Source organism: Colletotrichum karsti, assembly GCF_011947395.1.
Source record: "Colletotrichum karsti strain CkLH20 chromosome Unknown Scaffold58, whole genome shotgun sequence".
NCBI classification, from domain to species: domain Eukaryota; kingdom Fungi; phylum Ascomycota; class Sordariomycetes; order Glomerellales; family Glomerellaceae; genus Colletotrichum; species Colletotrichum karsti.
This window is the reverse complement of record NW_024065958.1, coordinates 271,759-288,445: the sequence shown is the minus strand read 5'-3', so window position 1 is coordinate 288,445 and position 16,687 is coordinate 271,759. Positions and strand designations below refer to the sequence as shown.

At 54.5% G+C, this 16,687-nt stretch overlaps 1 protein-coding gene across 1 annotated transcript; it reads left to right on the top strand.

Moving 5' to 3' along the window:
- Window positions 1-12,746: 12,746 nt before the first annotated feature.
- Window positions 12,747-13,808, top strand: CkaCkLH20_12407 (uncharacterized protein; the record flags this gene model as incomplete). Its single annotated transcript, XM_038895120.1, has 1 exon — window positions 12,747-13,808. The coding sequence occupies one exon, from the start codon at window positions 12,747-12,749 to the stop codon at window positions 13,806-13,808; it is 1,062 nt and encodes a 353-aa protein (XP_038739634.1).
- Window positions 13,809-16,687: the final 2,879 nt, after the last annotated feature.

The window sequence follows — 16,687 nt, the reverse complement described above, 5'->3', positions numbered from 1 at the left end:
GCACTTTCTGGATGCGGCATCCAGAAAAAGTACTTTTGCGGAGTCGAAATCGGTCGACTACAATACACGTTGAGATGCAACCGCTAAGATCATTGCCATATCGGGCTCTTGAGTGGGAGGAAAAGGCCTCGCCTCGCCGGGGAACGTCCGCTTGGCGAGTGTGTCGAGCGGAGCTATGTCTACAGGCCCTACCGTTGTCTCGGTAGGGCGCTGATGCCCCGGTCCTTCCATTGTCTCGTAGTCTTCAGGTTTGACCTTTCCCGTACCTGTCCTGCTTATTGCCTTCAGATGACATTCTGCGCTGGCCGCGAACCGAGCCCTGCGGAAGGTCTATCGTATCGACTGGGTAGTTTGCCACGTAGGTCGGGATACCAGGCCCGCAAGATTACGACCAACTGGTGTTGAGTTTTGCCGTCGAAGACGAGATGAAACTCTATAAAGAAGGACTGTGGGCATTGCAAATTGGGTGGCCCCGAGTTGCCGTCCAGCCCGCATCTGCCAGGAACACTTGCATATTGTCTCCTTGCTCGTGCGTCCACCCCACTTCACGACAAAATGAGGTTATAGGCGAACTTGGAAGATCAGGCCTGGGCCCGGCCTGTGGACACTCGTCTAACTATCCTGGCAACCCGCGAGAGACGGCCGGGACAGGGAATCGCCATGGCATGCGGGACAATCCCCCCCTCCGAGGATCCGAGGCGTGGCACAGTAGCATCTATCGCAACCCTCATTTATCTTCGACACAAGCCTTATAAGCATCGTCAAGATGCTGTACACGAAGACGACGAGGTGGTGCCAGCCATGTCGAGATGGGACAGGAGGGGAGCGGGACGTCATGGCCCAAGGCTGGCCGGAGCGTCAACTTGTCGCTGGCGAATCCCTACTATGCCTACCAGTCTGGTGTCGTCGAGTTGAGCAAAAAAGGAGACGAGATGAGATGAGATGGACTATTCGTAGGTACGCGTGCGTACGTACCTTGGATGGACGAGCACTCACTCACGGGCATGTGGATTGCCTTTCCCCACCTAATAAACTTGTGACAAACGCTGGCATGTCCAATGCCGCAATCAGTCGAGCTTTGAAGTCCCCGGCTGCTCCTGTCGAAACTCTGATCCAATGAGCATAGCAACCGACGAAGGACCCTGGTCAGACGGCACATTAGTCTTCTGGAGAGCGGGAGAGGGGAAGAAGGGGGGAGGGATAAGCTGGCCTTCAATTTGCCCTCCAATTTCTCAATGAGGTCCGTAGCTAAGACAACATGTGACGACTTTTCATGCCCGCTCAACCGCTCAACGGCCATGACGATGAGTGATTCCGTTATTTCCCAACGGCCCAGGAGTTCATTGCGGGCTAACGTCGATCTGGAGACAAGTTGCGAAAGCTTCCTCAGTCCCCCACCCTGAGATGAGAATCCGGCTTCGAAATGGCCGTGGAGAAAGATGTGCATACCAGCCAGGCTGGTCGTGGCCGGCTGGTTCACAGCTACACGCCTCCCGAGTGCTGATCTCCTGCGGCGGACAGAAGCGAGCCACTGTGGCGTTTTCGTTGAAGTCATAATGGCCCGAGGATGAGGTGCGACATCCAGCGATGGAGGGCCGAGGCTACCTTACCTGTCCCGTACATACCTTAGGTAGTATGCACAACTGACCGCAGGGCAGGGCACTGGCACTCTCCAGCGGCTTGGTTTCCGTGGACACGGACCACCTCAGCTCCAGAGTGAGGCTCCTGGCTCGCGAGGTGATGCTGTCGATGGAGATGAGATGCCCTTCAGCCAACATTAGCATTGCCTTACCTCAAGGTACCTTAGTGTACGGATACTCAAGACACATTTCCACTCGGGACGTGCATGCTGGACGCGAAATCGGCATGGAGGTTTGTTTGTCTTTTCGGACCTTGACTCGCTTATCAGGCATTCGAGACTTGATGTGCAGCTTCATCGCAGATCAGCTCGGTCGACACCTCACTTTTGGCGTGCAGCGTGCAATGGAACTGCTCAGCCCATTCATGGCGATTCGCCAGCGGACAGGGGCATTCCCCCTCACCTCACCCCCAAACGCAGATCTTTCGGGCAAGCTTCGCGGAGGATCGGCACAGCCAAAGCGTGACCCAGACCAGACCAGACCAGCACACACCACACCGAGCCCGACAATCATTGCACATGGCCCAGACCACATGCAAAACATATGCTTTGCCATATCTGGCTGTTTTTCTGGACGATCTTGTCTTGGAAATCCCGACGATGGCTTTGGCAGGGCTGGAAGGGCTGGAAGGGCTGTCTTCTTCCTTACTACCTATACCGACGCCGACTGAGAAAACAGACCTCTCCCCCGCGCAAGTCGAGCCCTAATGCAGCAATCGCGACGAGGGCGGCCGTATCAGAGCGGATATGGTGCGCTATAGGAATCGGTCCCCCGTCTGTTTCCGGATTGGAACACAGACCAAGGTTACGCCACTACTATGAGTGTACTGCGGTGCTGTGGTAGCTTCCCCGATTGCCTCTGACCGTTTTTGCCACTTCGCAGTTGGAGCAGTTGAACGTATCGTCCCTCAGTGGCAAGATCACATAAGAAGCCGTGGGGGTGGGGGCAAAGGCGTAGTTAGCCTGTCTTTAGAGCACAAGTATGGGTGTCTCCTTGTTGTACGTATTCGATGGTGTGCGTCCATGACGGCCGCCGGAGGGGGAACCAGACGTTATTAGCCACAGGCCGAATTCAACTAGGCATTTCTCGATGCGTAAATGCGTGTTCGTAATGGCGGCTCAACTATCCGTACCCAAGCTGGACCCTGCTTGCTGGGGGGAGCTTTGACCACATCACGTCGTCGTAGAGCGGAAATCGGAAGAGAAAACCAAGAAAGCAGTCGGTATTTTGACCCCAGATCTATCAATATCATGATGCTTTACCAGCGATTCCGAGCACTGAATGTTGTGCTTACCGGCATGAATGTCTGACTGGTAGCTATTCACAGCTGATTGAAGACAGGTCCAGCGTCATTCAGCACATTCGGATGACTTTGGAGACACTCGTGGATGATAGCGTGCAGGTAGGTGAAACCGCCACAATATTGGGCAACAATGACTGTGGTCGAGAAGTGTGTCACGCTTTGATGGCTTTCCACATGGCCAATCCAACCAGCGATCGTTGCAACCATAAAACCTCATGAACACTTTCCTGAACTGGTGAAATTCTAAGGCAAATTAGGGCTTGCCTAGTTGGGACGTGGCAGCCGATGAGGCGGCGGGAAGTTGAAGTTGGACACACGGATACTTCCAGTTCCTTCCGGACAAGAACCACCGACTCCAATTCGTTACGTACATGAGTATCCGTAGGTACCTAACGACGGTGCCCGGGCGGCGTCGGTGTTCTGTTGTGGCAGTTCCCTGACACTGTGGCTTCGAAGTTCGTACTGCGTACAGCAAGTTCGGGTTCGGGTAAGAGTACTCTGTACGCTGCCAAACGGTCCAAGGTAACCAAACTTTCTTTCTTTTGTGACAGTCCAGTGGGAGCCGCGATGGCGCTCTTGAAATAAGGTCGGCGCCATGGTCGGAATAGGAAATCTTGGGGGTTTGTACTCAACGCCGCAGCCCGAAGCGTACTGCGGCGTCGGTAATCCAAGTGCTCTGTACCCTGCTCTTGGGTGTTCATACTATGTTCCCTAGTGTGTAGGGCCGTTGGGCGACTACTATGTAATAGTATGTAGGCGCTCCGAGCATGTACTCGCAGTCGCAGCGCAGGCCGGGCTGCCTTGTCGGCGACAGAGAACAGGGAAATTACCTAAGGTACCTTAGGCACACGATGACTTTACTTAGTGCATAGTACCACCTATCCGTACCTTATGGACATGAAGGAGGTCCGTCGAAGAGGCTCCAGCGGCCGCTCGACCCAAGCTCCAGAACAGGACATCCATTGTGTGTGCGTACGTCCGTAAGGCAGTCGAGTCCGTGATCTCAGGTTGACGGCGCCGGGTCCATATGATGGTCCGTGTCGTGTGTGAACTGCGCCGTTCGGATATTTCGAGTGATTCGGTACTTCTATTCGTACAGCGTCACATATCCGTACCTACCTTAACTTACACAGGTAGTAGGCCAGATAACTCAACGGGAAGGAGGAACGTGGAGTTTAGAGAACCCCGGGCCCGGGCTGTGGGGTGGGGCATTGGCAGTAGAAACGAAATGGAAGGCGACAGGAGAATCCGGCCCGTTACCTAGGTACCTACCTTACGAGCCTAGGGTACTCCGCAAGCCCAAGGTGCCTTAAGTTGTCGTGAGTCAATATGGTGCATCATCAAGACGGGCCAGAATTGAACATCTTATGGTACCTTGGGTAGAATGAAAATCAAGAGAGCTCCCATCCCGTCTCATTCGGTGAGGTAGCTGCAATCCAGGCTTACGTATCCGTACTGCGGTACGGAGTAACTGCACAGGTGGTGGTAGTCGTACGGATAGGTGGAAGGAGCGTGGTGGAGAGCAGAGCGGGGTGGGTTGTCCCTGTTTCCTCGTCAAGGTGTTTCAGATTTTGGAGCTGAAGCAGGGAGATGCCTGCCCCGTCAGCGCAGAACGTATCCTTGTACCATGCATACCTGGATCTTTCAGTCCTTGGCTGCTCATTCCGACTGGACGGGTGAACAGGGGGCACTGGACACTGGACACTGGACACCGGACGTGGAGTTCTGGGAAACCTGGAAACGCCACGGCCGTGGTTCTGAAGAAGGAGCGGGGCCCTCCTCCCTTGTCGATGCACCGTCACTTCCGCTACCTTACCTAGGTAAGGTATCATCCATAATGAGTAAAGCGCAGGTTGGCCGACAGAACCGCAACTGCCATAATTGATCAGAGGGAAAAGAGTTACCCGTTTTCATTGGCCAGAAATCGATGGAGACGATCTGGGATCGTCCGGGCGCCATCGACACCATGGACTGCACCTGGACCTGATTGCGAGATGTGAAATTGACTGGGCCTCCATCTCCGCTGCGAGACGTGGAATGCCCGCGGTCACGGTGCACCACGGCCTGTCCACATCCAGGGCAGGTGCAGACGACACTGCAAGTGCTGCGTCCGTATCTGTCCAGTAGGCACCTAGAGGTAACGGTCACAGATTCATTCATTTCTCCAATTGCTCCTACTAAGGTACCTACCTATATGCAGTTCTGAACTACCTATATTTCAGTACGTGTCTCTGGCTTCTTTTCACTGCACACCTTGAGCACGCGTCGGGTCCGAACCTTAGGTTTGTCCTCTGCCTCGTCACCTTGTATCACCTCTATCTAATATGGTACCTAGCCCGGTAATCAGGACAAGGCCGACCAAAATAATAGGTTCGCACTGCTGTCTTCGTCCTCGTACAGCAACAGCGCCAAGTGTCCATCCTAGCATGCGTCCGCACGAATGCTCCGAACGCGGCTGGCGGATACTGACATTAGCACCTCGCCTTGGGTTAACAGCCCTGGCGTTACACACAAAAACTTGGACGACCGTCTCTACCTATCTCTCCAATTGCGGTAATTCCGCCGCAGTGGGAGTACTGAGTACTCGGTAGGGTCCCTTCCTTCCTAACCCAAGGCACGCCCGGTAATCATTCGTTTCGCTTGCCGCCGCTGTCACTTCCAGGTTGGAATTTGCAGTCGAGGAACGGCCAAAGCCCACCTCACCACACGAACCTGGACAACGAACGCCTGCCCAACACCCTCACGCGAATGCTGGAGCAGCGGCAAACATCACTCGTTCGAATACCTGCCTACGCATAGTGGCATACTATGGTACCTCACAGCTACTCTGATCGACTCGGTCCAAACTCGCCTGACAACCTTGACCGCTCAGGGGGGTACCCTTACTACGCAGTATGCATGGCTGAGTGCCATCTGACAATGGCAAGGTCTGGCTGGACACGCGAAATGATGGCGATACTGTCTTTGTACCCTTTCTGTCATCGCCCTCACGGCTGGACCTCCTCAACAACGCCCACGCGGTATTCCCGATACATGAACCGAGCTACCTTGGCCAACCGTGATCCTGGTTCCCAATCATAACTCATGGTTTTTCGTCAGAGTCGACACCCGCCATATACGATACTCCTGCGTGAGGTGACCGCACCGCAGCTTCGTGGAACGTGGTTCTCCAGCCACCCCTCCTCAACCGCGCCGGCCAGCTTGCGCCTCAAACTTTCAAGAAAGCCTGCAAAATGCCCCATCACTAATCAATGGTTCACGGCGGTCCGTCTACTCTATCTTCTGTCTGCGGTCTGAACCCGACGGACAGCTTGGTTCGCTTCGCTACCACCTCCTAACATCCGTCCGGCTTCTGCAATGATGCGATTGATTGCGCGGGCTACCTGTGATATGGGATATCAACCTCTGGACCTGGTCCTCGTTTACGCACTGTTGCTCTGGTGAACCGCGCTGTCATCGCTTGCAATAACCAGTCGGTTCTCGGCGCCTTCGACGACCTTTCCCCTTCGGGTTCCTTGTCACTTCATGAACTCCAACTACCTTACCTTACGCACGAGTTTATTCAACACACAGACGATGGAAGTGTACTACAACCTGCTGGCGTCGCGCGTGCGCATCTTATCCCGAGACCCGAGACGGCCCCAAGCACAGATTCGAAAATGCCTGCCGGCGGAGAGCGTACACGGACAAATACTAACATCGCGACGACGATTCTTGCCTGCCGTCTACGACTATCAAGGAGGTCAGAATGACCGGACGAGCGGTAGATGGAATACGGATGCGCCTCCAAATCAACTGCACGCAACAGCCCGTACCCCCGGGTCGCTGGGGTTTAATTATCCTGGCGGTCCCTTTGGTTTCAGAGCGCGCCCTACAGGGCCAGGTCTGCGAGGCTCGAAGTCGACCCCAACACGACCCCCCATTCAGCTAAATGGCACGTTGAGCCTGTCTCACAGGGGACGTGACCGACTGCACATTTGTCTGAGAAGACGGACGGATCACTATCGACGCAACCACGCAGTTCATGGTTTAAACATCAAGCCCATTTCTCGCCTCGTCTTGGCAAGACGCCAAACGTTAGTTGCCGCCACGGAACGATGGAGGATTACGCCCTTCATAGGCAGCCTGGCCGACAAAGTAAAACAAAGTCCTTCCAATCTATCTATCTAGCCTCGACATCGTTTGCCAAGTATGCCGCCACCACCTGTTTTGAACCGCTCCTGGTGGTCGGTGCGGTATCTTATGAATGTTGGCTTCTCCTTGCATTCCCATATTGGAAATCAGTCCGGATCTCGAACTAGCGCATCTGGGCCACAATTCACGCTTGCTTCGGAGGGCGAAAATGCAGTTCTGCATATGATTTCGGCATGGTCGAGAGACCTGAAGCGAGATGAGAACTGTTCAGATAACACCGGGTCTGGCTGAACGGCCGGTTGGCAGACTTGGTCAATTAGGACATCAACGAGCATGCTCCTCCAGGTTCGTGAGAACGACTTAGTCCTAACGTAGGTAGGTACCCATGCATTCACACCGGCGATAGCAATAATCACTGGCACGCCAAATCACTATTGCAGATCGACGAGAGGTGAAGAGTTGAAGATGTTGGTGGGCGGCCTGGCCGGCCTGGGACAACTCAAGTGGCCGGTCTGTTTCTTTCTTGTTATTATCTTTTTTTTTTCCCTTCCATTTTCCCCCCTGGTCCTGCCATCGGGAAACGGATACTCTATCCATCCTGGGAGAGAGTCCCGGAAGGCTCAGTCGCTGTCGATGAGTTCGCTGAGCACAATGAGTGGTGGTTATCCAGTGGAAAAGTTGGAAATTGAGGGTCGTGGAGTACGTATCGATGTAACGTGCCCAGGTATCTCCCGAACGTCCAGAATCCTTCGGACGCACACGCCGCCTCCAACCATACAGGAAAGAATCCATCCGCAAAGTGTCCCATCTCTTCAACCACACACCCCTTCAGTTTACAGCTCACGCCCCCTTTTCCGGTGGAGCTTTTGGCTCCCTTGGAAGCACCTCACCATCCACAGTTGCTGTGGCTGGTTCTCACGCGGTACGGTGCGATGCGATGCGATGCGATGCGGTGCGGTGCGGTGCGTGTTGTCGCCCTCTACCCTCTACCTTACTCTGTACCGTTGATGTGCGCCAAAACATCACTCCTCCAGCCGCATATCGTAAGGAGCCTGCTACCGTTATGTTGCCGCATCGCCCACGGTCCGCTTACTCCTTCTTTTCTTTTCCCTCCTCCTCAGTCAACGAAACTTGCGGCAAGAGAAGAGAGACGGGCAAAGGCAAAGGAGGGGGACCACACCAGAGAGTTCCACGGCGTTCCCACCCCTCATCCATGAATAGGAACAGCCCCATCTCACGGCATGGCAAAGCTGCACGAGCTGAGCTTCCACTGCATGGCACAAAAGGACGCAACACGGATATTCGTATTGCCTACATACCTTCCTTACCTTACGTACCTCACGCGTTGAGTTCGCTCACCTTCCCCAGTGTTACCATGCTTTTCTGATCTTTACCAACCTTGCCAGTCTCCCTTTTACCTTTCGGTTCGGGTACGATTACACCATCCCTGGCGGTCGTTGGTCGAGGTCCGTGGGCGACAAGAAAAGAACCACTGATGCCGACAACCTACTGCGTGCCTAGGTAGCCCAAGACGCTCTTCCGCTCACACACTCCACGGTGACGTGCTCCTCCGTGAGTGGCACAGGAAGAAAGAACAGACGAGACGAGACGAGACGAGACGAGACGAGGTGAGGTGAGGGGGCGAGACCGGACACTTCCGCACTTCACCATGAGACTCTTGCAGGGCCCGCCGAGCTCGACTCATCCTACTTCTCAAAGCGCGAATAACAATCAATGGCAGCCATTGACGAATAGGTCGAGGAAGAAACATCCGAGAAAAAAAAGAACTGCGAGCATCACAAGACAAGGGTAAAACGGCAACTGTCACTGCAGCCCCGCCCAGCCACATAACGGCGGCGAAGCGGCCTGCTGGGCTCGAGTAGTCGTTCGACCACTACTGCAGGTCTCGCGCTTCGAGGCCGATGACCGGTCAATGGAGCCGTGCAACGGTCATCTTCAACTTTCAGGCCCGCTATCCGTACTTCTCATCCTAACCGGGTTGCAACCGGCAAAGAGTTCTCGGCATTCAGAGTGAAGATACTACTGGCATCGAGTTTGGCCCTGTCTCCCCTCCCCTGGGCAGCTCCTCTCTTCGTTGCCCTCGTGGCGCTGTCGATGTTCAGTCAGGATCGGCCCTGCAGTCGTAGGCAAACTCTACATGCATGCTCCTGCGTTTGTAGACTTTGTCGATAACACGCGCCAGGTTGTCCCTGGCGGCTCCGGATGTCGACCAAGGGAGCAGACCACATCGCCAACATACATGTCAGATAGGACACCGCACGACAAGTGTCGATCCTTTTGCGACGACACCACACCCTCTCAAAGCAGCAAATACCCACCTCCATAGCCAAGGTACGGATAGACAGCTAAGCTGTCGCCCCCGACTCGCAGAGCTCATGGGCCGCGATTCTTGAGGACATGGACAATCGCCAGGCAACGAAGCCGCAGGCCCTTACGAAATCCACGGATAATTATGAACAGATTAGAAAAAAAGACATGGCTGTGTCGCGGCCAGACAGGCGGTTGCAGCCTCGTGGGATGGATGAGTTTGTGGCGTTCCAAGGGTCGATATCAATATCGGAACCGAGGTCTGACTGGCTTACCAGCCCGCCCCCCGTCCCGTCTTCGTCTTACCCACAGCCTGGCAACTCGCCAGCCCCCTCGTGGCTGTATCGGTAGACGGGTTGCGCATCGTTGTGTCACTGAGCGTGGCTTGCGGGATGGGCTTCTGGAGATTCACGTGGTTATTCATAACCTATGTCAGAGTTGTGAGAGAAACTTACTACGTGCAGCGACGGCAACGGAAAGGCAGCGAGTGGTGAAGATGGGAAAGGATATAAATAGCAAGCAGTGAGCAGTGCAAGGCGTATAGGTATAGGGTTGATGCTCATGGTATTGCGATACCGACAAGAGGATGATTGTAGACGAATGTTATATGGGAAGTTGCTTCGTCAGCGTCTTCAGCCTCGGCTTCACTTTCATACGACGCAACGCGATGTAAGTGACATTCTGACTCGAGAGTTGCTAGCATCACGATGCGTCCGGCCCCCAATTCGAATTGGAAGTCTCCCGTCAAGCTCGTCATTCCTTGTTCCGAGTCGACTCCGGCTGCTACCGTGCTGCCCATCTTGGAAGGAAATAAAAAGAGGAGCAGGTCCCTCCCGATGGCGACTACTACAACTACTAACTTAGTACTACTATGTATATTATGTATGAGTGTGGTACGTACTCCGACCTTTGCCACATTTCCCGCGTCCACCCCCTCCCGTCTCTCCGTCACTCCGTCTCTCCGTCTCTCCGTCTCAATGGGGTGTCGTTGTCGTCGGGTTGTTGTTGTTATTGCTGCTTCTTTCCTTCTCCCCCCCTCTTTCCCTGGGCTGGTTCCAATTACACGCCCGCACCCCTATCAAGTCCGGCTCTTAGCCTCACACCCACACCAGCTCCACGCCGACGCCAAACCTCACTAGGTCGCATCCACGCCCCCGGTTCAGCAAACACGCACCCCTTGTGCTCATCCCCCTCCATGTGTCATCTCTTCTGATACGCGATGGTTGTAAATGAAATAAACCAGGCTCAAGCTCATTGCTGTCATTCTCCACTGCGGACAACGGGCAACGGGCAGCGGGCAACGCAACGCAGCTCAGCCATTCTCTGTCTGCCCTCTCCCTCTTTCAATTTTGTCTTGATCTGTGCTTCCAGGTTCCTTGACTTATACTGTGACAATATCCTTATTGATCTCTCGCTCGTCGGGCTCCGAAGCGTCCTCTGACCTTTGGTTGGGAGGCTCCGTCAACGAGTCGGGCCTTGGATGGTTCGTCTCGTTTCCCGCGTCTCCATCTATTCCGCATCATACACCCCCTCCGGCAGCCGGGGTTCCTTGGGATAGGGAAATAACGAGAGAAACAATAATAAGAGAACACCCGCTGTATCACGCCGTCCCTCCCACACACACACACACACACAGTACATAGTATGCTCACACGCTACGCTCACACGTCAACTGGATTTCCCTCTAGGGATGCACATGGATAGAAACCTTGCACTGCTTCTCTCTCCTGCGTCGCGGGTTCCATTTCCCTGACAGTGATGCCTTTCTTGCACGTCTACTCCCACATCCGGCTCTCAGCTCTGGACTCTGGACTCTGGAGGCGTCGTTGTCATCGTCCACGAATAGAAAGCCTGTGAATGCAGAGCGGGAGGTCGTAGGTAATTAGAGGCCCCAGAGTTGTCAGCCGAGCTTGGGTCTGGGTCCGGGTCTGGGTCTGGATCCGATTCTGAGTCTAGCCCTGCCCTGCCCTGCGTTGCCTTCCTACCCCTTCTGGACCTCTCAGTCTTAGCTCCATCTGCATATCTCACTGCCCATCTCTCATCTCCATCGGGCTTCTTGTGCTGAGCTTGTAAGTGCCTCGCCAATGGTGTCTCTGCCCTTTGCAGATGCTTCAGTACTCCTCCACCTTGATCGCGCACAAGACTCACCACCCACGCAAGACACTTTACTGCGTGCGGATCCTCCCAGCTCAATGCCTCAGTCCGTTCCGGTATCCGTTCTTACGTAGGCAACCCTGCCTAACTGACTATCCAAGTCCAAGTCTCGATAGCTAAATGAGGTTGGGCCCGTTCGTGGAGAGAGGTTCCATGAAACTTACACCCCGCCCCGCCCGTTTCTACATCATCGCACACAAACCGGTAGGACTCCGTACAGTACAGATTCACAGGCAGAGAGAAAAAAAACTCGGTACTTTCTTTGCCCTGCTTGTCTCTATCCTGCTTAGCTTCCTCGTCGCTCTTCTCTGCCTTGGGGATACAGCCAGATACCAAGACCACCCAAATACCCAATGCCCCCTCAAGAGTCCCTGTCTGGATGTACGCAGTAAGTAGGTACATAGGCACATAGGCACGCACATAAGGTACTTGGCAGTAGTAGCTAAGGAAGGTAAGGTGAGCTAGGTACCGTAGGTAGGCTGAGGTGCTGCTCTGGACCTTACCTACCTGAGGTAAGGTACCGACCTGCCTACGGATACCTCACATTGCCTTGCCTTACCTTCCATAGGTTAGGTAGGTACGGTGGCCACCTCCACACCTCTGGTCTGGCTGTCATCTCCATTGGATTGGATATGGATACCTCATGTACACACACGCCTCAGCGTATCCGTACCGTACTATTACCGTTGCCCTCCTGAGGTAAGGTACCTACCTACCTACCTACCTACCTACCTTACCTCACCTTAGCCGTACTTTGATACTGGACCATTCGGTTCCTGAGCCCACTTCACTTCACTTTCCCAGCCTGGACCGCCTCCTTGAGCTTGAACCTGTAAAAAGGTTATTTCCACCACCTGCACCCCCATATCTCGATTTGTCTTTCTTACCTACCTCACCTCACCTACCTTACCTTACTTCACCTTTTTCAACCTTCAATCCTCTCTTCCTTCCATCCGCCTGCCTGGCCAGCCAGAACCTTTTTTTCTCTCTTTCCGTTTTGTTTACTTCTCGACCTTCATTACCTCTCCTCTTTGTCAACTCGGTTTTTTTTTTCCCTCCTTCCCCAGGATCTTCCATTGGCTGGCAAACACAAATACCAAAACAACATCTTCCTCCTCTCGACATAGGCTCCCATGTTGCCGGTGTTTCTTTCCAACAACTCATAGTCATCTGGGACACATGAGTATATGACCATGCTCACTGTTAAGCAGCCATCACACTACGGCTACAAGTCCGTCCATGACCTACCAACTCCGCCTTCGACTTCCCGACCTTCGCCTCCTCTGTCTTACCAAGAACACCCTTCCCACAAGTTGCTGCCGTCCATCCCCCGCAGTCACAGTCCACCCGGCCAGCCCATGTCCGCGCATCATCGTGGCCTGCCTCCGCCGGCGGCTATGACGCTGCCTCCCCAGCCGCCTCATGCTGCTACCGCACCCCCTCCACCTCCGCCGCCCGCCCCCCAGGCCATCAGCCAGCAGCCCACGACTCACAGCCATGCTATGGGCCAGCTGCCGGGCCCGCCTCCTCAATGGCAGGGTGCTGAGGATTCCATGAGAAGCTGGTTGGCCGCCAAGACCGAGGAAGAGCGTAGAAGGCAGGAGGAGGAGAAGACCAGGCAAGAGTCTCTACGCCTTGAGCAGCGCCGCATCGAAGCCGACATGTTGCGCACCTCGCTGACGGGCGGAATACCGCCACCCATCGTGCCCCTCGTCTTCGCGGGCATGGGCGGTGGTGTTCTGCCCCCGGCTGCCCTGGAATGGGCACAGCAGTTCCTCAACCCGCACGGCCAGCCCCAGCATCCTCAGTTGCTTCCTTCTCAAGGCCCTCTGTCGCCCGATCACCGTCGCGATTCTCAGTCGCAGCCGTACGGGCAGTATTCCGGTGTGCCCGCGACACCAAGCTCCGCTCCCGGACCCCATGGTTTCTCCGGTTACCCAGCTTCCCCCGGGACCCGGGGTAGGGCAACAACTTTGTCCTCGACAGGCTCGGTATCTCGACCTCTCGGATCTACGAACTTGCCCAGTTTGAACACCAACGTGCCGCAGACCGGCCCGCAGCAGGTCCAGAGTCACCAGGCACACCCGACGGCACAGTCCGCAGCTGCTCAGCAGGAAGCGCAGCCCAGTCCGTCCATCTACTTCCATCACTGGCATCCGCCTACGTCCCAAGCCGGAGGTGGCTCTACCCAGCCTGCGACCCCCTCCGGTGCGTCCAGCAAGACCAAAAGAAAGCGCGAGTCGCTTTAGGCTAACCTTGGCTGGTGTGGCCAGTAGGGGAGTCTCCTAGGAACAAGCGCAAGGCCACTGGCCCGCAGCAAGCCGCTCCACCTCCTAGTCAACAACGTCTCAGGTCGCCTCCCTTTCACGGTGGTTCAACACTTGGCAACCCCCCGCCTGGACGAAGACGAGGGCATTCGCGACAACGTAGCGATCTTTCATCATATCGATCGGCGGGTCGGGGTCGAGGAGAGAGTTTCGGGGCGCCTCGAGGCGCGTCCCCGCAAGTAGGCACCTCTGGCACCGCGCCGGAGCAGAGCGGCGGCGATTCGACATCCGCTCAGCAGCACCAAGCAGCAAGGGGTCTCGGTGGACACTCGGTCTCGTCCTTGCTGTCGGACGAGCCTTGAAGCAACAAACTGCGATGATTCGATTCGGGGGTCTACCTACGGCACGGTGAACAACGGTGGCAGCTTCGAGGTCCGGACGCGTGGAGCCGCAGGTTTAGGAGCCACACGACGACAAGGGCAACAACATTCTGACTGAGGATCTGGCTTGGACCGATTTTACGACTTGTTTCGGTCATATCATCACGGCGGATTTTCGCGAAACGAGATGCATGAGTACGACATTTTCCGAATTTTCGCTTCTATCGAATACACAAACTTCTTTTCTTCGCCACGAAACCATGCCCTCCTCCCCTGGTCAGGACGAGATGGCGGTGTACGGCAAGCATTTATCATTTTCGACGTTGGTTCGACACTTCTCTGACTGGCAGAGATGTGGCATTTCTCGGTTCACTCGGCGCCATTCCAGCGGATCTGGAACTGGAGGCGCGCATCTTACTTTCTTCTTCACAAGGCATGCACGCGTCACGGCAACACTTTGTTCGATTCTTTTCCAGCGGGCGGCATTGTAATTTGTACATGTTTTGGCCGTTTGGCTTTTGGGTTTTTTTTTTTTTTTTTTTTTTTTTTTTCAAAACAACTTCGCTTCTTCCCGCACCTGGTATCATCAACACGGCATCATGTTTGGGTGTACCTTTAGCAGTGGGGCAACACAAGGTGAGGCTCACCTACTGAGTTTGGGTTGGTGAGACCGTTGAGCTTCAGGTTGGAGTTTTCATGTTTGGACATTTTTATCTTCTTCTTTTCTGGGACTTGGTTAAATTCTCTTCACCGTTCTTTTTTTCATCTTCTCGACATAGGGCCGGCTTCTTTTGGGGCAATCTTACATGTATCATGATACCCTGCAGAAAAAAAAAACAAGACAAGACGCATTTTGCAGACGGACAGACCCGTTTCAACCCCTTGGCGATTGATACCTTATCTCGCTTGTTTGATTGTCGCTTTGAGGGGTATTTGGCTCTGGTAGCTACGGTAGGTACCCTAGGTCGGGGACGGCCAGGAACTTGGGTAATTAGCGACTTATTACCCCTCCTCCACCCCCGGAAGAAAAACCTGGCCAGAAGTCCCTCACCCCTCGGAGATGATGACGATTTTGTTTCTTGGGCCGATTCGGGCCAGATGCTCAGCTGCTGCGTTCCCAGGTGAGAAATGACCGTAAACGACGGGCTGGAATAAGCTCGCCCGCCCCAAGGGGGGTGAGGATGAGCTGGTACCGCCAACCTCAGCCTCGGTGATGGCGCGGTGGAGGGGATGTTGTGGATCCCGTCGTCCGTTCGTCCACGCCGCGCCGCCGCCGCCGCCCACCCGTTGCCCGGCGCCCGGACGTCGACGTCGCCTTCAAGCGGTAATGAATCGCCAATTTTGTAAATGCCCTGACCGAATTCGGACAATACGATGGTTCGGCCGGTCTGAGAACAGTGCGCCATGCTCAGCGACATCGGCTACTTAATCGCCATTACACGTTATCGACGCAACATGCATTCGGACAGGTTGGGAAAGCAAAGGAAATTTAGAGGGTACAGGCGGAAACGCGCAGCCCAGCCAAGAATAAGTAAGGTGAATCTTTGATGATTCAGTCCGAAACAACGGCAATTCCCCTTGGCTGCTTCTAAAGCAGCAGCCGCGAAGCCGCCGATCTTGGCTCAGTCCAATCGACTTTCAACGGCATGTGCGATGGAATTCTCGGTCCTTGTGTAATAATTCCCGGCGACGGCGTTCCAGTGGATGCTGGGGCAGAAGCTGTACATGTCGCGTCGCACTTTTGACTGGTTGGCGACTATTACCTAATTGGGAACCTCTGTTCAAGAATCTGTGATCCAGTCCGTCTCCGATTTGCTTCCTGTTTTTTGTCTTTTTTTTTATGCTGCTCGCAGTCCGATTGAATGCATGTGTCAGAAGGAGATTCCGAGTCGAGGTATTACGCCAATCAGTCAAAAAAGGCTGCGGCCAGGGATAGCAACAGCAGCAAACCAACAGAGACCAAGTGGGACGGCGAGCAGCATGTGGCTATCTATCTCATGGACTTGGCTGTTTGTACATGCCTCAAACAAATAGTAGGAATAATAAGACGAATGGAGAATCAAGCAAACCAGCATTACCGCCGGGCACGTCTTAGTTAACACCCGAATATAGGGCTGGCAGACAGGGACGACACGAGAGCGAGCCGGAAGGGGGGGGTTTGCCACCAACCAGTACTCTGTACAAGGCAAAGCGAAGCAAAGTCTCAAAGGGGAAAAGAGGGCACGGATGACAGGCCGCGTGCTCCTTAGACGAGGATGCCAATAATGGACATCGGGGGGCCGCTTGATTGTTTGAACAAGATTAGATTTCCCACTTTATCAGGTGTGCGGATGCTGTGAGATAGGGGCGTGTCCGAAGAGAACACAAAAAAAAAAAAAAACCGGAAAATACCAGATTAGATTCCAAGAAAAGCTCCCGGTCTGGGATAGGTAGACGTTCACAAGTGGGAGTGAGGTGATCGTGCGCTTGGGGCGTCTGTGC